Source organism: Micromys minutus (genome assembly GCF_963924665.1).
Source record: "Micromys minutus genome assembly, chromosome: 29".
NCBI lineage: Eukaryota > Metazoa > Chordata > Mammalia > Rodentia > Muridae > Micromys > Micromys minutus.
In genome coordinates, this window is record NC_137964.1 from 34117297 (window position 1) to 34144039 (window position 26743).

The 26743-nt window shown below is 52.0% G+C and overlaps 1 protein-coding gene across 2 annotated transcripts in view; it reads left to right on the forward strand.

The window, feature by feature from the left end:
- The first annotated feature begins 1872 nt into the window (after positions 1-1872).
- The window catches only part of MYO18B (myosin XVIIIB), a 199813-nt gene continuing 174942 nt past the window's right edge, over positions 1873-26743 (forward strand). For both annotated transcript variants that reach the window (XM_080940828.1, XM_080940829.1), the window contains exons 1-7: positions 1873-2013; positions 16358-16514; positions 17502-17653; positions 20416-21648; positions 22005-22071; positions 23241-23353; positions 24056-24232. In XM_080940828.1, coding sequence (XP_080796954.1) covers positions 16469-16514; positions 17502-17653; positions 20416-21648; positions 22005-22071; positions 23241-23353; positions 24056-24232 — 1788 coding nt within the window. In that variant the 5' untranslated portion in view covers positions 1873-2013; positions 16358-16468. The remainder of the gene's footprint in view (positions 2014-16357; positions 16515-17501; positions 17654-20415; positions 21649-22004; positions 22072-23240; positions 23354-24055; positions 24233-26743) is intronic.

Consider the following 26743-nt stretch of genomic DNA (forward strand, 5'->3'; position numbering starts at 1 on the left):
ATCAATGCGGAAGTGTAAGCCAAATTAACCCCTTCCTCCCCATATTGCTTGTGGTCATGGTGTTTTATCACATCGATAGGAACCTGAAGAAGGGGAGGTGTGCCCTCTGTGGGATTAATGCCACATCAAGACAGAGAAGAAATAGTGTTTGGTAAACTGCCTGCCGTGCAGGCACTAGGACCCAGTTTCATCCCCATCACCTAAGTATGGAGTCAGGCATGGTGGGCGGTGCTTGTAATCTTTAGGTTAGGGGTTTACTGGGCAGCCAGCCAGGCCAGTGAGAGACCTTACCCCCAAAACACCATGTACCACATTATGAGGAAGGGTACCCCAAGTTAATCTTTTCCCTCTACACAGAACAGCATGAGCCCACATGCTCAAGTGCACCTGCAGGCACAGGAACACACACATATATGCACGAAGGCACATGAGGGTGAAAACATGTGCTTGAATGACGAGAGTCCTGGATTTGAGTGTTTTCCACATCACTTGCTGGCTGTGTGGACCTGTGCACCTTCCACCATGCTATGTACTGAAGGTTTATTTTCCTGGTACACCCTGGACCTGATGCTCAGGCCTCATGATAGTTTGTGCTTAGCCCAGGGAGTTGCACTATTAGAAGGTGTGGCCTTATTGGAGTGGGTGTGGCCTTCTTGGAGTTGGAGGTGTGGTCTTGTTAGAGGAGGTGTGGCCTTGTTGGAATTGGAGTGGGTGTGGTTTTGTTGGAGTAGGTGTTGCCTTCTTGGAGTTGGAGTAGATGTGTCACTGTGGGTGTGGGTTTAGGACCTTCTTCCTAGCTGCCTGGCAGCCAGTATTCTGAGAGCAGCTTTCAGGTGAAAATGTAGAACTCTCAGCTCCTGCTGCACCATGCCTGCCTGGACGCTGACACATTCCTGCCTTGATGATAATTGAACTTGGAGCCTGTAAGCCAGCCCCAATTAAATGCTGTCCTTATAAGACTTGTCTTGGTCATGGTGTCTGTTCACAGAAGTAAAACCCTAACTAAGACAGGCCCATATAGTGGCTAAGCACCGGCCCTATGCTGTGCTCTACCCAGCCAGGGACCAAGCACCTTGGGCAAAGACTGGTTTAACCCCAGTGTTTACAAACAGGCAGTGTGGGGGAGGGGGGTGAATACTCTCTGGTTCAAAAAAGAACTGGCTTCTCAGTGCCTGGAACAAGCTGGTTAAGCTAAAGACAGTTTTAAATTACATGTCTTTATTTCCATGTGTGTGTATCTCTCATATCAGAGGACAGTTTGCAGAAGTCCCCCCAGAGACAGGCTTGGCAGCAAGCTCCTTTACCCACTGAGCCATCTCACCAACTCAAGCAATTAACTTTTGTGCCTCAGTTTCCACCTGTGGGATGGAGATGGAGAGAGAGAGAGAGAGAGAGAGAGAGAGAGAGAGAGAGAGAGAGAGAGAGAGAGAGAGAGATTGAGAGGGGGGGAGAGAGGGAGAGTGAGAGTCTCTTCCCAGGGAGAATAAGTGAATTGGAGCCCTTGGCAGGAAGCTCACTGTGGGAGACTGTTGTCTACCTTAACCTACACAGATTCACAAGGAGCCACCAGAGTGTTTCAGTAACCTCCACCCAGCCTGGCTGGTGTAGAGAGTCCTCCATGATCTCTCAGCCGCTGCTCCTTCCCTTGGCAGAAGCTGTAGCTTGAGTGTGTGTGACCCGCCCCAGGACAAGATGAAGGCTGAGAACCTGCTTGTCCAGAGCGGTCCCCTCCCGCCACCATATATGTGCATGCTGTCCCCAGCTGGTTCAACGGCCACCACCCCGCCAGTGTCTCCCGGCCAGACCTGGGGCTCACGGGCTAATTTTGGAAATGACTGTGGCCCAGCTGCTGCTATCTCAGAGGCTGGGGGAGGAGGCACAGGGAGGGATGTGCTGGTCTGTGCCGAGGACTCCTGACATTCTTCCCTAGTCCTGCCCGGCTCTCCGCACTTGCTGGGGTCCCTTTGTGACCACCCGGGGAGACCTTTTGGAAAAGAGATCCTTGGCCACCAGGTACTGTTGGGTTGGGCTTCACACTGGCACCCTGCAAGCTGATAGCAAGTCTCTGTGTTCTGGTCTCTGTGTTCTGGGTTCCGTATTCGGAGGGCTGGTGTGAGGCCTGGGGACATGTGTTCTATTTTAGGCCTTTCTGGTGGTGAGTGCCGTAGAGGCCTTCCCTTTGTGTAGACTTGTGTCTGCTCCAACACCAAACTATTTGGTGTAAGAATGTTGTCCTAGGCCTTGGGGACACCGATAAAACTTCCGAGTTTGTGTTGTTTGCCAAGCGTTAAAAAAAAAAAAAAAAAAAAAAAAAAAAAAAAACCAAAGGAAAAAACAGTTATTTTAGATCGGAGGGAGGCATGCCACAGCACACCTGTGGAGGTCAGAGAATGACTTTTGGCAGTGAGCTCTCTCGTTCCATCATGTGGGTCCCTGGGATAGAACTCAGGACATCAGGTGTGTCAGCAATCTCCTTTACCCGATAAGCCATCTCACTAGCCCTTTGCCAGTCTGTTTTAAAATAAAAATATCTTGAGTTCTGCCTTACGTGTATGCAAGTGTGTGGTATGTTTGTCTGTGTGTCGTGTGGTATGTGTGTGTGGTCTATGTGTATATGTGTTGTATGTATGTATATGTGTGTGGTATGTATGAATGGTGTATATGAGTGTCTAGTGTGCGGTAGATATGTATGTGTGTGGCATATATGGGAATGCATGTATGTGGTATGTGTCTAGATGTGTTTACTTTCATTGATTTCAGCTATACTTGCTTTCTGCCTTTGTCCGGAGTCCCCAGCTTCTCCCCTCCAGGGTGCTTACCCTGCAGACCGTTAGCCTGAGCTTCCATGGGGATTTTATTTCAAATGAAGCCTCTGTGTGTGTGGTGGGGGAGGGGTGGAGGATTCAGCGTTTCCTGTGGTGATCTTGAGGGGAGGTGTTTGCTAAGACATACTGACTTACCCTTACCCAGTTCCTTGTTTCATGGAGAAGATCCACAGGTCCCGGTGGCCCTAGGGAGAGTGGAATGTTCACCACAATAATCTGCCTGTAGCTCAGAGGCTCAGGCATCTGCCTCCCTAGAGCAGACAGGGTAGAGACTGGGCCTTCCCAGGATGGTCCTAGTGCCAGCTTGGCCTGGCCCCACACTCAAGGCTGAGAGCTTTAGGCTAATTGATTTTCTGACCCTCCTGGAAGATTGTTCTGGTCCCTAAGCAGCCTTCTCCCTAGCCTGGGAGGCAGGCGGAGTCAGGAGAGGGGTGTGTTCTTGGAGACAATAGGGGTTAGAGGGAAGAATGGGAAGGGGGAGGGGAGATGGGGGGGGAAGAAGAGGAGAAGCAGCTGCCTGAGGGAAGGGAGGGAAAAGTGAGGGGGAGGGAGAAGAAGCAAAGGGAGCCAGAGAAGGGAGACTGAAGGGGGTAGCAGGCCAGGCCCTCTTCTGGGAGGTGTCAGTCAAGTTTTTTGTTCTATCTGCACGTTGACCTAGTCACCTTGAGTCACGGGGCCTTGTGCTACTGACCCTGTGGCCTTGGCCATGACCTTCTTGGTGGTGATTTTGGTCTAACATCAGAGGATGGAGGACTCCTGTGCTCTCTTCCAGGACTTAGCTACCAGAGGGGCCGGTCTCATCTCAACCCTCAGTGCCTCCCTCACAGTGGCCTGGGAAGGGCTCTGGAATGATTGCCCTGGTTTACCTCGGATTTCGTGTGTAGTGTTTAGGACGGGCCAGAGACCAAAGATTGGACCACAAAGCTGTGTGGTGTGTATGTATGGTCTCCATGCACGGTGTGCATGTGTCCGTAAAGCATCTGTGCTGAGTAGTTGGTCCATTACTTGGACATCCCGGAAGTAATTAAAGGCATTGAAGAGTGGGAAGATTGGTTTGAGACAAATGCAGCCTGTGGGGTGCTGTGTTATACTCCGTGTGCTAAGGCACAGAGAGGAGAGGCAACTTGCCCAAGGACAAACAGTTCTATGGTGACAGAATTGGGCTTAGAGCCAGGCAGCCCATTAGAAGGAATAACCCTGCCTACTGCACCCCTCCCCCGCCCCAACCATCACCATCATCACAGACTGGAAGGGAAATACGTAATCTCACGTATTTTAAATTGCATGCACGTATGTCTGTGGGAATGTCTGACAGCAGGGCTCAGAGCTGTGTGGTCTACCAGGACCACACATGTTTACCAGCACAGCTGGGCAGGAACACTGGGGATCAGGGTTTTGGGCTGTCCTCTTCACCCACCAACCGAGCTCATTTTCAGCTGTTTCAGGGCCCAGCCGGCATTGAGGCTCCAGTTGCAGAGAGGGCATCTGGAAAAGCCCCAGTGCTGAGAAACTGTTCTTTGGGATCAAATGTTTATTTCACTCACCCTTAACATTCCCTGAGTTCTGGCAAGAAGGGTGAGCCCACTTCATGGCTTCAGAAATCCAAGGTCACACAGACAAATAACTTACAGGGTAGATGCTTCTCTGGTAGCCTCCTGTATGATCTGTTTGAGTGACTCTGGTTGAGATATCAAATCCTGAGATGTTTCACTGGAACACACAATGGCAAAGGTCACTCTAGGTCATCCCACTGGGTGTCTGGGGACATTTGTTGGTTTTACATCCTTTATATCCTTCCTCATATTTTCCTGTCATGAGAAAATACTCAGAACATTTTCTCATTTCTTTCGCTGACACATTTCTTTTTCTTTCTTTCTTTCTTTCTTTCTTTCTTTCTTTCTTTCTTTCATTCTTTCTTTCCTTTTAAGTTTTACTTTATTTATGAGTACATTGTAGCTGTCTTCAGACACACCAGAAGAGGGCATTGGATCCCATTACAGATGGTTGTGAGCCACCATGTGGTTGCTGGGAATTTAACTAAGGACCTCTGAACAGCAGTCAGTACTCTTAACTGCTAAGCCATCTCTCCAGACCCACATTTTCCCCCTGTTGGAAGCAAAGACACATCCTCCTCCATTTTTGTTCATGCTCCTTTCATCTTACTATGATCCTTCTATTCCTGTCCCTGAATGGGTGCTAGTCTAGACTGCACTGAATTTGGGCTTGATTAACTCATGTCTGGCTGCTGGCTCCTGAAGGGTGTCTAGTGGTATCTCTGGCTTTGACCCATGAGACTCATACAGTACCTTCTTTTCCAGTGTGGCATCTGCAACTGTCCCCAGGCATCACCAGCATCTATGGGCAGGCACATTCACCACTTGATTAAACTGAATAATATAGCCTAAGACCCATTGCTACATCCATGGCAGACATGAGTAGTCAATCCCAGCACACTGCCTTGTCAGATCAGACATAGTCCAGGCAGCTGCCTAGCTATGGGCAAAACTTCATTGGTCATCAGTCCCACTGGCAAGGTCCAGCCTGTCATTAGGAAGAAGGAGGCTGATAAGAGATATGTGACCCACTATATAATTTAGAGACAGAAGGGGAGGAGGGACTATTGGCTTAGCTGCTGATGGTGCTCTGTGGTTGGGACTTTAAACACCTGAGAACATTAGAAAACATGGCAGATACAAATAGATAAAGCCTCAGCCTTAATAAAGAGCTACTAGACTAATACTTGGACCAAAGGAGACCAACACTTCTATCATACAGATAACAGAACAACACCTCTCTCCAAGCATGGGCTCAGGTGAGGCCAGAATTTTCCAGGGTGGTTGATGTCATTGTCCCTAGGGAAAGGAAGGTCAGTCTTGGCCCTGGTCCACTTCCCATGGTGGGAGATTACTACACAGGACACAACCACTTCCTTCTGAAGAACGTGGAGCCTCCAGATGAGGACCTGGGGTGTGTGTGTGTGTGTGTGTGTGTGTGTGTGTGTGTGTGTGTGTCTGTCTGTCTGTCTGTCTGTCTGTCTGTGTGTGCAGGAGCCACATGGGCATGTGAGTGTTGAGGGAACATGTGGGAAAGGGGCTTGTTCGAGAAAGCAGTGCTGGGGGTGGGGTGTTTGTGTGTGGCTGCCATGGCAACACATCTGCCTGTAGAGGAAATGCACATATTGGACCCTGGACCTGGGCCTTGGTTTCTGCAGGCCTACAGATCTCTGCTCTCTCTCTCCTGGACCATAGAGGCAAGGGCAGGAAGGGACTTATGGCCCCTGAGGGCTTTTCAACACTCCTTCCAGAGAAAAACACCATTCTTGCTTGAAAGTAAGTGCTCTGGCAATGGATGAGACCCAGGGGAACCCAGGGGCAATGGCCGGGACATAACAGTGATATAGGCAGGCACCTGGGGCTTGCTCCTCTGTGCTGCCCTCTGCCTTCTGGCTGCTCTTCCCTGCTCCCTCCCACTGGTGACACTTTTTATATGTCATCCCTCTTCCATGACCTCCTCTTTCCTGTGTGACATTTTCTTTCTCATAACCTCTTCCTTTATGACCTTCCCTCCCTCTTGACCTCCTTTGCTAAGACCCCCCAAACCTGTGACATTATCTTCAATGTGGCTCCTTACTCTATAACCCCTCCTCCTGTGACACCCTCCCATGAGTCCCTTCTTTGTGACACTTCTCTCTTGTTACTCTCAGTGCCTTTACCTCCCCTCCCCATCACCCTCTCTTCCTCTGCTAACCTCCTCCCCATGATCCCCTGACTCCCAGACTTCTTACCTCGGCTGTTCTTATCTCCTTCCTCACGGCCTCTCTGCCCACATTCCTCCTCTTGCCACGATAAACACCACAACCAAAACAAAGCTGGGGAGAAAAAGGGGTTATTTCATTTTACACTTCCTGGTAACAGCCAGGTCATAGAGGAAAGTCAGGACAGGAACTCAACCAGGGCAGGAACCTGGAGGCAGGAGCTGATGCAGAAGCCATGGAGGGATGTTGCTTACTGGCTTGTTCCTATGGCTTACTTTCTTATAGAACCCAGGACCACCAGCACAGGGATGGCTCCACCCACAATGGGTGGGGCCCTGCAGGACTGCCAGCATAGGGATGACTCCACCCACAATGGGCGAAACCTTCCCATTCATCACTGATTAAGAAAATGCCTTATAGGCTTTCCGTCAGGCCAGTTTGATGAAGGCATTTTCTCCATCAAGATTCCTTTACCCTGGATACATGCCACCTAGCACAGCATACCATCTCTTTCTCAAACATCCAGCCCAGATCCTCCGTGCTTTGAGAGGTTGTTGAGGTATGCTCTCAATATGTAGCTCAGGCTGGCCTTGAACCCAAGAGCCACCTGCCTTAGCTTTCCACGTCTGGGACTCTGCATGTGCACGACCACACCTGGCTCATTTTCTGCTTTCTATCCAGTTCTATGTAGGATACAGTGCTGCAGACACAGCTGAAGCCCCTGGCTGAGACTGGCTTTAGCCTTTCCTAGCACTAATGAAGAGAAAGGTTTTCTTCCTGTCTGTTATGCTTCAAGTCAAGGCCAGAGTGAGCTAGCCTGCACTGCAAATAAGCCACAAGTGTCCCCTTTGGTCATTTAGCCACAGACTGTAAATGCACTAGTGCTCCATTCACTCCTCCCAGCAGGTGCTCCATCTACTCTTTTTATCCACTCCTCCCAGCAGGTGCTTCATCCACTCCTCCCAGCAGGTGCTCCATCCACTCCTCCCAGCAGGTGCTCCATCCACTCCTCCCAGCAGGTGCTCCATCCACTCCTCCCAGCAGGTGCTCCATCCACTCCTCCCAGCAGGTGCTCCATCCACTCCTCCCAGCAGGTGCTCCATCCACTCCTCCCAGCAGGTGCTCCATCCACTCCTCCCAGCAGGTGCTCCATCCACTCTTTTTATCTATTCCTCCCTGCAGGTGCTCCACCCACTCCTTCCAGTAGGTGCTCCAGCCACTCCTCCCAGCAGGTGTTCCAGCCACTCCTCCCAGCAGGTGTTCCACCCACTCCTCCCAGCAGGTGCTCCATCTACTCTTTTTATCTATTCCTCCCTGCAGGTGCTCCACCCACTCCTCCTAACATGTGCTCCACCCACTCCTCCCAGCAGGAGTTCCACCCACTCCTCCCAGCAGGTGCTCCATTCACCCCTCCATGTCTAGGACAGACATTAATCATCAACCAGAGGACTCTCTTGCCCCCAAGTTCAGACACAGCTCTGAGTTCTTCCTAACAGTCTAAGTAGCCAAGCCCCACTTTTCAGAATCAGTCTGAGTATTGAAACCAAATTGGCCTTGGACATCATTGTCAAATTCTTCTTGTACAGCCAGTGGGATTTTGGGGGGACTGGTGAGTGAAGGAACTCCCCCAAGGCATGAGTACTGGGGTTAGAGACACAGGGACCAGGGAAGCTCTGGAGGTATAAGGGCCTCATGGGGCTGGGAGGAGAATAGGAAGGGCAACAAACAGGGGGATGGAGCGATGAGGGGATGTGAGGATAAGGGGATGGAGGGATGAGGAGATGTAGGGATGAGGGGATGGAGGGATGAGGGGATGGAGGGATGAGGGGATGGAGGGATGAGGGGATGGAGCGATGAGGGGATGGAGGGATGAGGGGATGGAGGGATGAGGGGATGGAGGGATGAGGGATGGAGGGATGAGGGATGGAGGATTGAGGGGATGAGGGATGGAGGGATGAGGGATGAGGGGATGAGGGATGGAGGGATGAGCAGATGGAGGGATGAGGGGATGGGGGATGGAGGAATGAAGAAGTAGAAGGTGAGGAGATGGGGTGGGCTGCTTAAGGGCCTGAGGCTATGGGTGAGCATCATGGTCTTTGCCCAGACTCAGCCCATGGGCCACTCAGATGCTGGAACCACAGCCCTTTCTTACCTGGCTGGGTCCTTGCAGGGAGCAGTTGGGTCACTGTGGCCGTTTGCATGAGGAAAGTGAGAGCCCAATATGGACTGACTTCATGGGCCCTATTGACCCTCTGACTCTCTGGCTGGTTTTAAACTCTCCATAGAAGCAGGGCACAGTGACACACACTTTTGATCCCAATGCTTGTGAGGCAGAGGCAGGTGGATCTTTGTGAGTTCAAGACAAGCCGGAGTCTATATAGTGGGCTCCGGAATACAGGAATGTCTGGGGATACCATAGTAAGACCTGTCTCAATAACAAAACAAACAAACCTGCCCTTAAAAGTCAGGCCCACTCATTTGCATATGCGCAAGGCTGCCTTTTTCTAAGCAGGGAAGGGTTCAGACAGATGCATAGACCCCTTCCTGACCCTGTACAGAGAAAACTACCCACTCCTTCCCAGCACAGTGCTGTGTTCTGGAGCTAACAAGATGTCTCCTGGACCCAGTGTGAGCCAGGATCTTACGATGGAAGCAGGGAATGCGACTGGCCTGAGCAAAGTCTCTGGTAGAGGGACCCCTACTGATTAGACAGGGAGAGATGTCCCTTGACGCCTGCTGCTGGGTTGGGGACTCTTGTTGGTCCAGGCCTGTTCTCACAGGGTGGGAAACAAAGTCCCACAACACAAGCAATCCCTGCCGTGGCGATAGGAGAGAAGAGGTAGACTGTTTATTGCAAAGACCAAACCAGGGGCTGAAGGGGTTACTTCCATTCTCTCAGGGTGCCTGACCTCTCTGTGACTTTCAGAGAGCTGGGTAACAGGCTACTCCACAAAGCCTCTTGGTTGGGTGGAAGAGCACAGCATGTGAGGTGTGAGCCCTCTGCCTGCCTGTGTGAGGATGGGGCCCCAAAGCAGCCCAGGATGAGCAAAAGGCAGGACCAGCTGTGGGGAAGCTGGTGTACCTAGGAGGGTGAGCCATGGGTGGGGCTTGGAGAGGCCACCATGTTCTGGGCAACCATTGGCCCATCTGAGTTTAGAATCTGCTCCAGTACCTGGCTGTGTCCTGGAGCCTCTTCCTCCTTGGCCTGAGGGGAGGGTCCCAAGCTAAAGCTCTTCCCTAAACTCCAGCACAAGACTGGACGTTAAATGCAATGGGTTCCAAAGATGATGTTATCAAAGCTGTTCTCATTAAAGGAGGAGAAGCTTGAATGCAGAGTCCGGGCTCAGTGACCATGGGTGTCCTGGTATGTAGGTATCCTGGCCATGGTGGTTCCCTGCTGTGTGACCATGTACCAAAACTCAACCTCTCTGACTTCCAGACACCAGCATTTTTAGCCTCATGACAGGTACCCCTCCCTCGCCTCCCCCTCAAGCCTCCCCCTCAATAGATACACTTTGGCCAACTTCTTGGGGTTTCTTCCTCAACTTGGCATCAGGTATGGGGCACCTCTTAGACTCAACCTGGCCTTCCTAATACTGGTGTGGGTTGTGGTGGGAGAGCACGTGAAGGCCGAGCTGAACATGCTTGTGGCAGAAGTTTCCTCAGTCTTTTGCTGGGTGACCTCAGGCAGAGGCCTATCCCTCTCTGAGCGGCTGCCAGCTCTGTTGGTGAGCTACACTGGCTATAAGTACTAGCTCAGATTTTAATGCAGTTACGTTCCAGGTCTTGGGGTGGTCTCAAGGCCAGGCACAGGGCCGGTTCTTAACTTCAGGAGAAGACGGCTTTGACTACTGAGTCAAGCAACAAACCCAGATCTCCTAGGATGTGAGCTGGGGACGCCACGCTGTGAATGGGCCAGCAGAGGTCTTGTGGTAGTCTTTCCCGGTCCCTTTGTACCTTCTTCCTTCTCTGATTCATTCAACAAACATTCATAGTGCACGGAAGGGAACTAGGCCACAGGGGATAGAATGGGACCAGGCCATTCTGTTGCTTCTTTGAGAACGTGACTTTCAGCAGAGATCTCGGGGGAGTGGAGACATAGGTATGTAGGTGGGAGAGCATTGCAAAGGGCCTGAGGTGACCATGTGCCTGGAAGGGTATACCCAGGGTTTGTTTTAACTGCCTTGGGGGTGGGGGAGCTGTTGGGCAGGGGTCATGGGTGACCCTTTTGGTCCCCATGAAGATTTGAACTTTTACTTTAGAAGGCAGGTGAACTCTGAGTACTTTGTAGAGACTGGACACTCTGTGGTGGAGGAAGAAGCTTGAGGGGCCGTGGGGGGGGGGGACTCAGATCCTCCTGAACGTGGAAAATGTTCCAGGCCACTTACAGATCTAGGGCTTGGGATTCCTCTCACCAGCTCTCCTCCCAGAGGAGCCTGAAGGTTTCCAGATCCCAGACTCAGCACCCGGAGCTACTTAAATTGGCATCTGACAGCATGACAGGCCTTGCAGGGACAGAAACATGAGAGCACATGTCAGCTAAGGCAAGACGGAGTCCTGCCGTGTGACGCACTCCTGGCACCAGTTGTGAGGCTGGCCCAGAACCCTTGGGAGGAGTCAGGGTGCTGGGCACCAGGAACAGCAGTTGGGACCTGGGAGAGAGCTTGGCCGCTCAGGGTGTCACAGCCTGTTTCCTTGAGCCTCCAGGCAGAGTGATTTCAGCACAGGGTCCTGGCCAAGCCTGAAGAGGGCACAGTGGCCCGGACAGCCAGGGTCACGTCAGGCCTATTCATATCATATCCAGGGATCAGATCATCAGTTCAGAACCTGTGAGTCACTAGGACGTTCCCCAGTGTGTCCCAAGGGAGCCAGCATGGTGGCCTCCTCCTGTATGTGGCCACATGCTAGCTGCACACTGAGCTCCTGCAGCAGGGACTTTTCCATAGGCCGAGACCTGGCTGCTCCGGTCACCTGCATGTGAATTCCTAGCCTCCCCTGTGGCATGTGGTCTCATCAGACCCGAATGCCCCTTCTTGGCTCTTTGAGCCTTGTGTCTTCTTCCTTGTCCGGCCATAGATGAAACTCCAGGGACTCCCTGGTGACTGCTGGGCAGCCAGTTCCTGGCACCTAAGCCCAGTGTGTGGCGGCTGCCTGGGGTCAGGCTTTCTGAGGCTGAGGTCAGGCCCCTCACCAGGATCGGGAGCTGCGTTAGGAAGGGATGTGAGAAGATACTATGGGCTACAGGCCTGTGTGTGTGCATGTATGTGTCTGTGTGTGTGCATGTATGTGTCTGTGTGTGCCTGTATGTCAGTCTTCACAGCCAAGCTCCAGGTCCATGAGGCTGTCGGGAGCCATAGACCAAAGAAGGCTCTGGTGGTATGCATGTGTGTTTGTGTGTGTGCCTGTGTGCTTGTGTGTGTTTGTGTGTATGCCTATGTGTGAGTGTGTGCCTGTGTACTTGTGTGTGTGTGCTTGTGTGTGCCTGTGTGTGTGCCAGTGTGTGTGCCTGTGTGTGTGCTTGTGTGTGCCTGTGTGAGTGTGTTTCTGTGTGAATGGGTGTGCCTGCGTGTATGCTTGTGTGGGCCTGGTTGAATGTGTATGCTTGCCCGTGCCTGTGTTTGAGTGTGTGAGCATGTGGTTGTGTGTACCTGTGTGTGCTTGCCTGTGTCTGTGTGCCTGTGTGCTTGTATGTACCATTGTGTGCTTCAGTGTGCCTGTTGAGTGTGTGCCTGTGTGTGTACTTGTGTGTGCTTGCATGTGCCTCTGTGTGAGTGTGCCTGTGTGTGCTTGTGTGTCTGGGTGTGAGTTTGTGCTTGTGTGTACCTGTGTGTGAGTGTGTGTGCTCATGCTTTTGCATGTGCATGTGTACTCAACTGTGCAGAAGCTTATCCCTAGGAGGAGGACTCTGGAAGAACATAGATCTAAGGTCAGGCCCAAGTCATGTTCCTCCACTCAGGAGCCTCCATGCAGCTCTGATGCTGTTTCTTCCTCTTGGTTTCCATGGGAACCGTTCCATTCATTATCTGCCCCTTTTCTTTGGCAGTTCTGAGATTTGGACCTAGGCAATTGCTCTGTTATTTAGCCATTCTCAGCACTGGTCATACTTTGTTACTTTGTATCAGCCCACATTCCCTAGCTATGACAAAATCCCTGAGACTGGTTAATGCATTGAGATGAGGTTTGTTTGGCTCATGGTTCTGGATGCTCATGAACACGATACTGGCTTCAATGTGGCTCTGGAGGCAACTGTGGTGGATTGGTACCACAAAGGCAGGGTGTATGAAGCATGGGCAAGACAGGAACCCAGAGAGAGTGTGGATGGCTGGGTTTTCCTGTTCTGTAATAGACTTCTAGCAAAAGCTGACGCCTGGTTCCCATCAGAATGACTTTATGACCTTACTCTCTTCCCAATAACCTGATTTTGGGTCTCTGTGTTAGTTATCTACTGCAAGAGGAAGCTTAGCCAATGATGGCTGAGCAAGGCACTGATCTAGGAGTGTGGCAGCATGTCATTGGGAGTCAGTGTATGTCTATGGTCATTTAGCTGAGAGCATTAGGTTTTCGTCATAGGCCCATGGCCAATCTAGTCTCAATTCTTGGCTACTTTAATAGTATCAGCTATGGGCTGCATCTCATGAAATGGGTCTTACAGCCATTAAAAAAATGTGGTTTATATCTCACAGACAGGTCACACCTCAGCTCTCAGGGTTCATAGCTGGGTCACACTGAGGAGTGGTTTTCACCTCTAGTGGCAGGCAGAGTTCGTTCTGGTACCATGAACTCTAGTCAGTAGGAATGAAGCTTCTAGTTGGGCACCAGTTTGACTTCTCCGTGTTAGGTGATGTGGGTGTTGTCTTAGCAAGAGGGCGAGAGAGCCTTCCTTGGCCATAACCTGTGATGTTTGGGGATTGCCGTTTGGCCAACAACTCAACAACATGTAACCCCTTCCTGGCAATGAAGGTTTTACTGGATAGCATAAAATGTCTAGTAGGGGCATCGTCTACCCATTATGTAATGACTCTGTTTAGATTCTTTCATAAATGTATACATTTTCGAAAGCTTCTATAGCTGAGGGTTCCCATATGGTTTTTCAAATGGCCTTTGGTGTTAGTTGTCCCTTCCTACATTCCCTCCTCCACCCTACTCCCCAATGCCCCCTCCCCACATTCTCTCCTCTATCCTCCTCCCCAACCCTTCCCTCCCCACATTCCTTACCCCACCCACTCTGCTCTCCCACCCCTCTCCCTGTCTAACCCTCTGTCTAGTCTCCTCACTACACTGTATCTAGTTTCCCTTCCTTAGGAGACCCTTTCCTCCCCCTCCTTCTCGCCCTCCCTAACACTGTGACCCTTTAATACAGCTCTTCATGTTGTGCTGACCCCCAGCCGTAAAGTTATTTTGTTGTTACTGTGATTTTGATACTGTTATGAATTATAAATATATGATATGCTGGATGTAGCTCCATTGTTACAAACCATTACAAACCAAATGGCTCATGACCCACAGATTGAGACAATGTAGCATCCGGAAGGTTGAGAACCATTGCCATAAACAATGGCTACTAGGTAGCCAACCTCTGTGGCATACTGAATGCTGAAAATCTAGCATCCACACATGAGAGGACACAATACTCTTTTTCGGTCTGGGTTACCTCTATCAGGATGATTTCTTTTTAAGCCCCATCCACTTACTTACGAATTTCAGTTTCATCTTTCTTAACAGCTGAATTATATTTTATCGTGTCAATGTGATGCTTTTTTTTATTATCTGTTCATCACTTGATGGGCATCTAGGCTGTTTCCATTTTCTGCATATTATGAATAGAGCAACAATGAAGCTGATTGAGCAGCAAGTGTCTCTGTGGGAGGATGAAGCGCCCTTTGGGCGTGTGCCCGAGAGTGGTGCAGCTGAGGTGGATTGATTTCCAGCTTCCAGATGAACTACCACATAGATTTCTATAGTGTCGGTACAAGCTTGTGCTCCCTCTAGCAACAAATGAGTGTCCCCTGTCCCCATCTCCTTCTCAGCATGTGTGGCCACTTGTTTTATTGATCTTGGCCACTCTGACAGGTGCAAGATGGAATCCCAAAGCCGTTTTATTTGCATTTCCTTGATGACTAAGGATGGAGAACATTTCTTTAACTGTTTCTCATTTTTCATCTTCTGAGAATTTTGCTAGGTTCTGTTCCTCATTTTTAATTGAGCTATTTGTTTTCTTGATGTTAGATTTTGTTGTTGTTTATTATATTTTGGATATTAGCCCTCTACTAAATGTGTAGCTGGTAAAAAGCTTTCCCCAATCCATAGCCTGCCAGGTTGCCCGAATGACAGTCAGTGTCCTTTGCCTTACAAGGTCTAGTCAGCTTCATGAGGTCCCATTTATCAGTTGTTGATCTTAATGCCTGTGCTAATGGTGTCTGTTCAGAAAGTTTTTCCTGCACCTATGAGTTCAGGATTATTCTCCACTTTCTGTTCTGTCAGATTCAGTGGATCGATGGGCCTTATGTTGAGATCCTTGATCCATCTGGAGTTGAGATTTGTACAGGAAAATAAGTATGGCTCTATTCGAATTCTTCTGCGTGCAGACATCCAGTCTGACCAGCATTTATTGACACTGTCTATTGTCTAGCGTCCATTTTTTGACTCTTTGTCAAAAATCAGGTATAAGTAGGTGTGTGGACTATGTCTGAGTCTTCAGTTTGATTGCATTGATCATTGATCAGCACGCCTGTTTCTGTGCTGGTGCCATGCTGTTTTTAATTAGTACAGTCTGCAGTTCTTTTTGAGACTGGGGAAGTTGAGGTGGCCAGCAGCTCTTTTGTTTTTCAGGATCATTTTAGCGGTCAGGTCCTGAGTTTCAGTATGAAGCTGGAAATTTTTCTTTCAATGTGTGTGAAGAATTGCTTTGAGATTTTGATGCAAATGACCACTTCAATGACTTTAATGGTTCTGTGGGATGGATTTCACACACTTGGGTCAGGATAATTTGTACTGTCTTTAGTCAGGGTTTTTATTCCTACACAAAACATCATGACCAAGAAGCAAGTTGGGGAGGAAAGGGTTTATTCAGCTCACACTTCCACATTGCTGTTCATCACCAAAGGAAGTCAGGACAGGAACTCAAGGAAGGCAGAAACCTGGAGTCAGGAGCTGATGCAGAGGCCATGGAGGGATGTTACTTACTGGATTGCTTCTCCTGGCCTGCTCAGCCTGCTTTTTTATAGAACCCAGGACTACCAGCCCAGGGATGACTTCACCCACGATGGGGTGGGCCCTCCGCCCCTTGATCACAGCTGGATCTCATGGAGGTCTTTCCTCAGCTGAGGCTCCTTTCTTTGTGATAACTACAGCCGTATCAAGTCAACACACAAAACCAGTCAGTACATGCAGCTTCCAGAAAATTCCTTTTCTGGAAGGAATTCCATTCTCCAGCCGAAACTCCTCTCACCTCCGCTGTTCTGAGTCAAGTTGAATCTTCCAGAACTCCATGCCACCCTGCTTAGGCAGGCATTGCCTTTGTGTAAGTGCCTCGGAGCGATACATACAAGGTCACGCATGTTTCTCCCGAGATGTGAAATCATGGCATGGGATTGAGAGGAGGAGCGTCTCACACACCATCCACCTTGTGACTGGCAGCCTCACGGATGGCCCGCTGCCGTGGGGAGGAAGGATGGTTTCAGCAGAAGATGGAATTAGCCTCGTTTCATTCTCGATGTGGTGGAAGCAGAGCCGAGCTGGGTCCTAACCAGTCTCTCTCTCTTCTCTCTCTCCTATTCAGCGTGCCAGGCCTGTGTCCCCTCCCCTTGTGCTCTCGATGTGTCTGTAAAGCTTCACCCCGTGCCAGCCTCAGGAACACAACCTCATCGCCTGAGCCCAGCTGCCTGTCACTATGGCTATATCTTCGCGCCTTGCCCTGTGGGAGCAGAAGGAAAGTGGTGTTTGGTGGGGCTGTGGGTCACAGGGTCAGATTCTACCCTGGCAAGAGGGGCCGTGGCCTGGATGGTCCAACTCCTCCCTCCCATACACACACCTCAGGCTGGGAATGATGACTGTCTGTCTCTATGGTCTGCCCAGTCCTTCTGGATCTGCTGACTCCTACCCATCCCTTGGCAGGAGGCTGGAAACAAGGGTAGCAGCTGCCATTTCTATACCCCCATGGTGGCCTGATGAGGGCTGAGGCGGGGGAGGGGAGAGCGGTGGGCTGTTGGCTGTGGGTCTGGTGCTGGAGAGTTTCCCTGGATCTACCTCTGATCACCACAGAGACCTGGTTACCTCCCCCTCCCCTTCCCTTCTTCCCTTCACATTCACACACACACACACACACACACACACACAGAGACAAAATTTTTGTCCATGGCCACTTCCAGGGATGCAGAACCCATAGAGAGGAAAACTGGTGGTATAGGCTCCGACTAAGAGTCTTCCCAGCCTCTATGTGGTTCCAGCATATCTAATCTAATATCATGCTTCAAGTCCCCAGGGGGCTTCTTTAAGAGGCTGGGAGGTACCACTGAGACAAGCTTGGAGTGCAGTGCACCCTGGGAGTATCCCTGTCTTAGGTGGAAAGAACATCTCCTGGAGTTTCTCCAGTGGCCCCTTGAGGGCCAGAAGCAGAAGGGCAGAAGAGCCTGGTGTGTGAACCACCCCTCCCGACATCTCAGAAGCTGCTCTGAGAGTTGGCTTGGGTTCCGCTCAGGAGGAGACTCCAGGCTGAAGCCACCTCTCCTGTGCAACCTGTAACTTCACAATGATCCGTTTCATCTTCCCACACCGTCTCAGCCTCCTGGCGTCCCTCAGAGCCTTTCCGCTTTTCTCTCATGCTTTTCCCCTTGGCTCCTCCCAAGCTGCAGCACAGACTGGGGGAGCCCTGGCCCCCCAGGCTCACTCTCACCTCTCTCCTCGATTCCACACACAGATTCGAGAAGAGGACAAGAGCCCCCCTCCATCCTCCCCACCTCCCTTGTTCTCCGTCATCCCCGGGGGCTTCATCAAGCAGCTGGTTCGAGAGACAGAGAAAGAGTCCAAAGAAGCCAGGAGGAGGAAGGAGGCAGTACTCACCTCCCCAGAAGTAGAGGTGAATGGCGGTGTGGGGTGGGGTGGGGTGGGGTGGGGCGGGCGCGGTGGGGGAAGGGCAGGTGATGGGTGCTTTTCCATTCTTTCCCTCCATATTGTCCTGAGTTAGTTATTCTATCTTTGTTCTCTCTGTCCTGTCCTATTCTTCCACTTGCTCTGTTGAGCTCCTATGGGAGCTGAAAAGCCCACCTCCAATTGCCCACCTTTGGAGGGTCTTGAATTGCTCTACTTTTCTCAACTCCCCCATGGATGCTTTTCTTGAGACCACACAGAGCTCGTTTGACCACCTGACTTATCCGGCTATGAATTCCCAAACAGCAGCAGCTGCCCGCTCAGCTCTGTGCCCTGAGTAGCTGTCAGGCTCAGAAGTAGTTCCTTGTCCCAGACCGGCCTGGATCTGCTACTCCTGCCCACTCAGCCTCCTGAGGGGCCATGGCTGTAGGCCCGGCCACTGGCCTGTCTCAGTTCATTCCTTAAGGCAGAAATGATGCTGGCATATTCCTTCCTCAGATAGCCCGATGTTGAAGTATTAGCATCCTTCTGGGTCAGGCACATGAGCTGGTGGTGGTCCTCACACACCATTGTCCTCCAGCTGCAGGTCTCTCAGCCCCTTCCAAGTCTCCTGAACACCCACCATCCAGCGACTAAAGGGTTAATCCCAGCCAGGTTGTAGATCCTGGATGCTGGCTTGCTCCATCCACTGTTCCTTCTGAATGGTAATGGGCATCGTCAGCCAAAACTAGTCCGTAGAAGAATCAGTCATCGTAGCCCTGATTACATCTAACCCTTTATGTCGATACCCCCGATGCCTGGGCAGTATACCAAGGCTGGATACCAGGAAGGCGGGTTTAGAGTGCAGTGCATCCTGGGAGTATCCCTGCATTAGGCAGACAAGGCACCTGCTCCTGCTGCCTCTATAGTGCCCTCCTGAGGCAAAGGGAGTAATGGCAGGATTGGCTGGGAGAATCAGGGATTGTAAAACCAGGTCTTGGCCTAAATCCTGGCTCCTCCTTCGTTCCTCCTCCTCAGCCCATTTATCCAGCATGTGCTTATACCTGTTTAATGACAGGGGTTTCTCTGTGTCAGCCAGCCACTCACAAGTGACTAGAAGCAGCTGTGGGGACAGCAGTTGGGTCTTTTGGAAGAGACTGACAGGGTGGCTGGGTCCTGTGTCTGCTCCTGTCTGACTTGAGGTGTAAACAGGCCACGCCTACCTGGAGCATAGGGGAAAAGCCATGGAAAATGTTCCCGTCTATCACTGATGTTTGCCAAGTGATCGTGGTCCAGTTCAGACAGTGCAGTGGTGGGGACAGAAGTCACACCTGCTTATCAGAGGTAGAGAGTGGAGCACAGAGAGGCCAAGGTGTTTTCCTTAAGGTCACCAGGACAGATAAGAGGCAGAGCCAGGCCCAAGTGAAGCTCTTTTTCTGGAACTGCCCAGGAGAGCAGGTGGGTGAGGAAGAGGAAACAGAGTGGACAGGAGGGATGCAGAAAGAGCATGTATGAGGGTGTGGGGAAGAGGTGGGTGGGCCAGAACTAGGAGAGGTACCCAGTGTGGCCAGAAAGCTAGATGAGTGTAGACAGACCCTGAAAAGGCTTGGAGAAACTGAGGGTGTGTTCATAGACTTCCTGTAGATTCAGGGCAGCCATCAATGAAACAATGTTACAATCTGTTGTAAAAGGACAATGGGCTGGTGGGTTGGAGATGGCTGGGAGGTTGGACCCGAGTGGGGCAGTCGGCTTGAGGACCTGGGTGGCTGGAATGAACATTGTGCCCCTCCCCCACCCCACTCTGAGATCACAGAAGAACCTTTCATACTCAGCCTGCAAAACTCCACACAGCAGGCTCCTGTTACGGAGGAGCCTAAGCTCACAGAAGATAGGAGACAATGGGCTGCAGCCGCCCTGCATGGGCATGCTGATGGGAGCACGTCTCCCTACAGAAGATCTCATCAGGAGGGTTGAGATGTGTCCTAGTCAGGGTCTCTACTCCTGCACGAGCATCATTACCAAGAAGCAAGTTGGGAAGAAAAGGGTTTATTCAGCTCACACTTCCACATCGCTGTTCATCACCAAAGGAAGTCAGGACAGAAACTCCAGTAGGTCAGGAAGCAGGAGCTGATGCAGAGGCCATGGAGGGATGTCACTTACTGGCTTGCTTCCCCATGGCTTCCTCAGCCTCCTTTCTTATAGAACCCAGGACCACCAGCCCAGGGATGACACCGCCCACAATGGGCTGGGCCCTCCCCCCTTGATCACTAGTTGAGAAAATGCCTTACAGCTGGATCTCATGGAGGCATTTCCCTAACTAAGGCTCCTTTCTCTGTGATAACTCCAGCTTGTGTCACGTTGACACAAACCCAGCCAGCACAGGATGGAAATACAAGAGATAGCATCTACAGCAGCTACTGAGGACTGACTGTGTGCTGGGCCACCACCAGTCTTTATGCACCACCCACCCCACTGCATGGCAGGTCTTTAGGATTCTCATGTTATTTTTAAGAAGGAAAAGCTTACCCAACACCACACAGTGGAAAGAGGCAGAGGTGAACTCAAACTCCATTCTGTCGGCTTCCTGAGTCTACCTTCCTTCCCCTGATTCTGTCGATCCTCAGCCCCTGTCTAGGCTGAAACTCACTGCCAAGCACAGATCCTGAGGATGTCAGAAGGGCTGGGGTTTCTTTGGGTGGGTGAACCTGGGAATGAATGGCTGCTGGTCAGTTGTGCAGTAGCTAAGTAAATACATTGTGGTGTCTTTCTTAGACCCCAGCAGTTCCCACTAACCAAAGCAACAAGACCAACAATGTCCCCAAGACCAGAACCCAGAAGACTTCCCAGGACAGCTCGCCCAACACTCAGAACAGTGCAGACATTCCAGGCAAGGAGCCCCCGGGGGCTGGTGACAAGGACTCCACTCCTGTGACCAGCACCAGTGGGGAGAGGCCTCAGGAGTCAGGTCCCACAGGAACACCCGCCAAAAGGACACTGCCCTTAAAGAGGGGCGTGAGAAGGGGCGATGTGTTGCTGATGGTGGCCAAGCTGGATCCAGAGTTGGCCAAGGCAGAGCAGAAGACCCAACCTCGTGATGTCCCCATGGACAAGACTCCAGCTCCAGCCAAAGACTCTGGAGGGACAGAGAAAGGGGGAACCACAGGAACTTCCTGTGCCTCCCAGGCCTCCATGCCTGAGGAGACCAGGACTAGGGGTGTTGGAGGTACAGGCCAAAGCACAAAAGGTGAGAAGTGTCAGGGTACAGAGGGAAAGGGGAACCGGGAACCCCAGACTAATGGGCAAAAAGAAAGTGAGTCCGAAGGTCAGGAGGCAGGAAACAAGGGGCAACTGGGAACAGCAGAGAAAGAAGGAGGGGGTCCCCCAAAGAAGATGGAAAAAGAAGATAGGCCCAAGGTTGCAGGGGCTGAAATGAGACCCGTGGAGCCCTCAGTCCCCCTGAGAAAGTGGGGAGTTTCCTTAGGCAGAAGGAGCAATCGGGACAGTCCTCAGAGCAAGAACAGAGTAACAGAATCCCATTGTAAAGATGAGAAAGATGGCGGCCATCTGCAAAGCCCAGTGGTAGACAGGAGCTGTGGGCAGCCAGTGGAGCCCACGGAGAAGCAGCGGGAGTCTCCAGTGAAGATGGGAAAGGTTGGGAGACCTCAGAAGAAGCTGGTGACACCAGGAAAACCCCGGGAGCTTCCTGGGGTGGCAGCAGAGACTCGGAGTCCTGAAGAAAGCTGCAAGGTCCCAGATGGGATACCTACAGAGGGGACATCAGCAGAGGCTGCAAAGAGGGAGGACCAGCCGGAGAGCCCGGTGCAGGGAGCAGAGGAGCCCTGTGTGAGCACGGAGGAAGTGGATGTCACGGAGCCTCAGGCAGAAGGTCACATAGAGTCTGTTCCTGAGACCGGCATGGAAAGGCCTTCTACACAGAGGCCTATGGAGGAGAAGCAGATCCTACAGGACCCAGACAGAGGGGGCCAGAGTGGAGACTCCGACCAGGTGATGGGCTGTGGTCTGTGGAGCCTGAGGGATGAGAAGGACCTGCCCTGTGGGAGGCCACAGGGTGGGCAGAGGGCTAGACAGAGCCCAGCATTCCCCAGGAGAGTACTCCTGAAGAATTGGGCCCCTAGGCTCTATGCGGCCCCTCCCCACGCTAAACTTCTCCCCTGGCTTCCCCCTAATACCACTTAGTGGTTACTGTGTCCCTTGTTACCCACAATTCTCTGCGGCGGCATCCTGTGTAGACTCTCAGGCCGTGCCCTGTTGCTCTGTGTAAGAGCGGTCAGTAGTCCCTACATCAAACCCTGGGGTCTGATGGTTTTTTGCTGGTTAGGCGACATTCTTTTTGCTCCTAGGCTTTTGAGGATAGATGGTACGAGGCACAGAAAGTCTGGCTGGTGAAGAAGAACGGGTTCGTGCTTGGTAAGTGGGCTCAGGATGGCCTGGAGTGGGGGTGGGGTGTCCTACTGGTTTCTCACGTCTCTCCCACCACCAGCCCTCAGCCGGTTTTATTTCACTCTCGAGGCAAGGAGGTAGGGGAGAGGCAGAGATGAGGGTAGGACCTGTAGCTGCCAGGGGCGGAGTCTCCATCCTGAGTCCGTTCTTGCTGATCAGTTGAGGTTGACGGATGTGTTCTGAGAAGTGATTCTGCGTTCCATTCACACTGTCTACAATTATGTTGATCTGATCTAGGTGTGGGCAGGTCGGTGGGCCTAACCTTTGAGGGGCCTGCTCAGTGCTAGCCTTTGTCTCTAAAGGGCTTGGGGCAGCGGTTCTCAAACTTCCTAACACTTCCTAACACTGGGAACCTTTAACACTGGTCCCCTTTGTCGTGGTGACCCCTGACCATTAAGTTATTTTTATTGCTACTTCATAACTATAATTTTGCTACTGTTCTGAATTGTAAAATAAATGTCTACATTTTCCGATGCTCTTAGGTGGCCCCAGTAGAAAGGTTCATTTGACCTTAAAGGGGTTGTGACCCACATGAGAACCTCTGGCTTAGGACATGGCAGTTGAGGCTCTTTATGTGAACAGAACTCCAATAGAACCTTTCAGCCTGTTCCCAGGTTCGGTCTCTAGCTTCCTGGCCTGGCTCAGAGACTCTTCCCTCCCCTCCCCTTCTCTCCTTTCCTATCTCCTGCCCTCCCTTCTCTTCCCCTCCTCTCTCTTCCCCTCCCCTCTCCTTCTCTGCCCTCCCTTTTTGCTCCTCCTCTCCCTACCCCTCCCCTCTTCCTTCACCTTCCCTCCTTTTCCCTCATCTCCCTTCCCCTCCCCTCCTACCCCCCCGACCTTCTCTCCTCTCCCTTCCCTTCCCCTCCCTTGCCCTCTCCTGCCCTCCTCTCCCCATCCTCCCTTCCCCTCCTCTCCCTCCCCCTCCTCTCCCCTGCCCTCCCCTCTCTTCCCCTCCTCTCCCTTCTCCTCTCCCTTCTCCTCTTCCTTCTTTCCCCTCCTTTCCCCTTCTCTCCCCTGCCCTCCCATCCCTTCCCTGCCCTCTTGTCCATTTCCCTTTTCTCCTCTCCCCTCCTCTTCCTTCCCCTCCCTTCCCCTCCCCTCCTACCCTCCTTCCCCTTCTCTGGCTGCCCATACAGCAACGGTGCTTAAACCAGATGAGGGGACAGCTGACCTGCCCCCTGGAAGGCTGCGGCTCTGTATTGATGCAGACAGGACTGTCACTGAAGTGGATGAAGAGCAGGTCCACCCGGTGAGTGGCCCCTCCTCCCCACTGCTGCTCTGTCCCCCCCTGTCCCCATCCCTGCCTACTGGTCTACACCAGTGCTGGATAGGCTGGGGAAAATGCCCATGGTGCTGACTGCTCTTAGCAGGAGATTACTTTTCATTTTGTAAAAATCATTCCATAGACATGTTTCTGTTTTCACTCTGGATGCCAGGGAACTCAGCTACATGCAGGTAGCCACTGGAGCATAGGTTCCAATGGCACATTCTTTGGGCATCGGCCTTTCTCTTAGGGAGCTGTGCATACCTCTAAGGGATCAAGACACAGTGAGCTTTGGTAGTGAGGTGGTTGGCCACTGGCTTCCACCCGCGGGTGTCCAGGGTTCCTCTCCAGGACTTTAAACAAGGATGATAGGAAGAGGCATGTTCCGTAGGAAGCCAGTATGTGACACACACCTGGGGCTTTACTTGGGCTGTCTTGGAGACAGCAGCCTCACAGGGCAGTGCATTTAGGATGTGGAGACCTAAGCAAAGGAAAAAGACAGGTTAAGGAGAGAGGCTGTCACTCCCTCTGTGCACTAGTCTTTGCCACAGCTCTTTACATGTCAAGACCACATGTATGGGAGGTGTGTATGCAGGCATTTGCACACGCACATATCTGTACCTGTGTGGTGGTGCTGGTGGGGTAGGGGCTGAGGAATCCAGAGGAGATCCTTTGTGGTGTCTTTAGGCCAACCCCTCTGAGCTGGACCAGGCTGAGGACCTGGCTTCTCTGGTCAGCGTCAACGAATCGAGCGTCCTGAACACGCTTCTCCAACGCTACCGGGCTCAGCTGCCACACACCTGCTCGGGGCCTGATCTGATCGCCTTGCAGCCCCCGAAGACCACAGTGCCCTCTTCAGGGAAGGTGAGGTGGGACCGTGGTTGGAGGCAGAGATGGGTGGAAGACTCCTCGCTTGGGTTTTGTAGAGAACAGTGCCAGCACCCAGGAAACCCTCAGCTCTGCTCAAGGTGCGAATCTGAGGCTTGGCAGGCACCGAGGATCACATGACTCCCTGCTTCCTAGAGGGGAATGGCGAGCTCTTGTTCAAAGCCGAGGTATGACACTTTAGCTATGACACCCAAGCAGAGGAGCAGGGGCAAAGGCCAGACAGCGAGTCCTCTGAGCTCTTAACATGCGCTAGACTCTCTGAAGTCTCATACATCCACCTTCATGTGGAGACAGAAGCTCTGTTTACTCTGATATTTATTCATTATCCCTTGAGTGAAGGAAAGGATATTTTTGGTTGGAATTAGTAATGAAAGCAAAGGTTCATGGCGCCACCTGGTGGACAGTTGTGAACTACACCAACATCCTTGGAGCCTGTTCCTGGCTGCTGTTTGCTGGTGACTGGTGGCCTCTGAAGAAAGGCCAACCTCGCTGCCCCATGAGCTTCTGGGGAGGGAAGGCAGGGGAGGCCACAGATGTTAAAGCCCATGGTGGCTGAAGTGGATTGGACGCCTGTGGAAAGGATGGAGCTGGAAGAAGCCAGTGGGGGAAGGGCATGCCTCACATGTCCTGGGTATGACTTGTGTAGGGACAGACTCACAGGACCCTGGGCTGCAGACAGATGGACAGGTGCTCCCTTGCCATAGCCCTCATCTGTCCCTCAGGGCTGTGAAGCCACACTGTGCTCACTGCAGTCCTATGGGGTCATGCCCAATCTGGGTCTCTCTTCTCAGACTGGGCCATGAGGGTCCCAAGTGGAACAGCCCTGGAAATCCCCGTGAGGGCCACTGGGCTTCATCTCCTTCCTTCTCTAGTCTTCCTGACTCTCAAGTCTCATATGGAGCTGTCTTGGTCCAGTCAGCCTCTGGTCCCTGAACCAGCTTGGGAACAGACCTGCAGTGGCCTGAGACTAGAAACAGCTTAAGTATAGACTGGGTGACTTCAGGACACAGAGAGACACAGGACACAGGACATGTCCCTTGGAGCTGGAACACGTTGAAGGGTCCATGTGAGCCGCAGCTGGGGAGTCTCTGGGGAGGGTGTCACAGTGATTTCTGCAAGACATCCAAGGCACCACGGGGGCCCGTGGGTGTTCCTGGGTATCAGGTCTGCAGCATTTGTTTTTCTATACAGTGGAGGCCAGGAACTGAAGCGTGCTCATGAGCACCGGTCTCCAGGGTAATTGCAGCTCCAGGCTCAGACCCTAGGAGCTTTGGATTCCCTAGGTTCTGAGGCTGTGTCCAGGAGGACAGGCCTTGTCCCATGGCTTCTGCTTTAATAACCTACCTGGTGCTGGTTCCAACTGGTTAGGGACAAAAGGCTCAAGGTGGGGTGAAGCACCTCCAGTTCCGGTTCCCCAAAGTATAGGTCTGAGCTATGAGGAGGGCCTTCCGGGCATGTGTCCTGGTTCCTGTAAGTCTCAGGGAGAAAAAGGCAAGGAGAGACTGGGCGCCATGGTCATGGAGTCTGGGAGCCTTGGGCTTCCAGCCCTGTTCCTTCTAGGATTCCCACATGCCTGGGTCTCCTGGGCCTCTCCTGTCTCGAAAGGTACTTCTGTGTAGACTCTGACAAGGTCACCTGACACAGTCAAGGCCATTTGAACAACCTCCTTCTCCTTGACCCTGGGCAGCGTGGAGGAGCTGCTCAACCCCTTCTGGATTCCAGGGCCACTCTCGCCTTTCCCTAGTCCTTTAGCATCCAGGCTCCTCTGGGACTTAGGGAAAGTTTTGTACACCAGAGAGCAAGTTGCTCATTCTTCCTCCCTCCCCCTTCTCTGTGTCTGTCTGTCCGTCGGTCTGTCTCAGGGTTAGGAGTATTAGAGATGGAACCCAGGGTCTCTTACATACGAGGCAATCACTGTACCACTGAGTCACACCCAGGCCCTCTCACTGGCTTGCCAAGGACGTCTATGAACCCCTCTCAAGCCCAGGCAGGCCCTGTGTTCGCAATTCTCCTGCCTCAGCCTCCTGAGAAGCTGCCATCACAGGCTTATACCTCCATAGTTAGCTCCTTGTCTCTTTAAAACCCAGATTGATGAAGCTCAACTTGTATCCAGTTCAATCCAGCTTTCTCTGGGACTCCTCTCTGTAATTGTGTGGCGCTAGCCATGGTCCTGTGCAGGATAGCCATGGGCATCACTTGGAGAGGCTTCTGGGCTCTCTGTGATTGGTCTTGCCCACGAAGTGTCCCCAACACTCCTGGATATTCTTCCTGTTAGGTTCAGCGCGGCCTGTGATGTCAGGATCTTTGTGAACACGCCCTCCTTTCTCTTGGACGTGTACCTGGTGCAGTGTGTAGGCTGTGACGTCCGTCAGCTCATCTTTCTGTGGAGGAAGCTCCAGCCGGCGCACTGCAGTGACATCATCATCGCCTGGGGGTCTTCATCAGAACCCAGCAGTGACTGCTCACACTTTCTTGGCCAGGGAGATG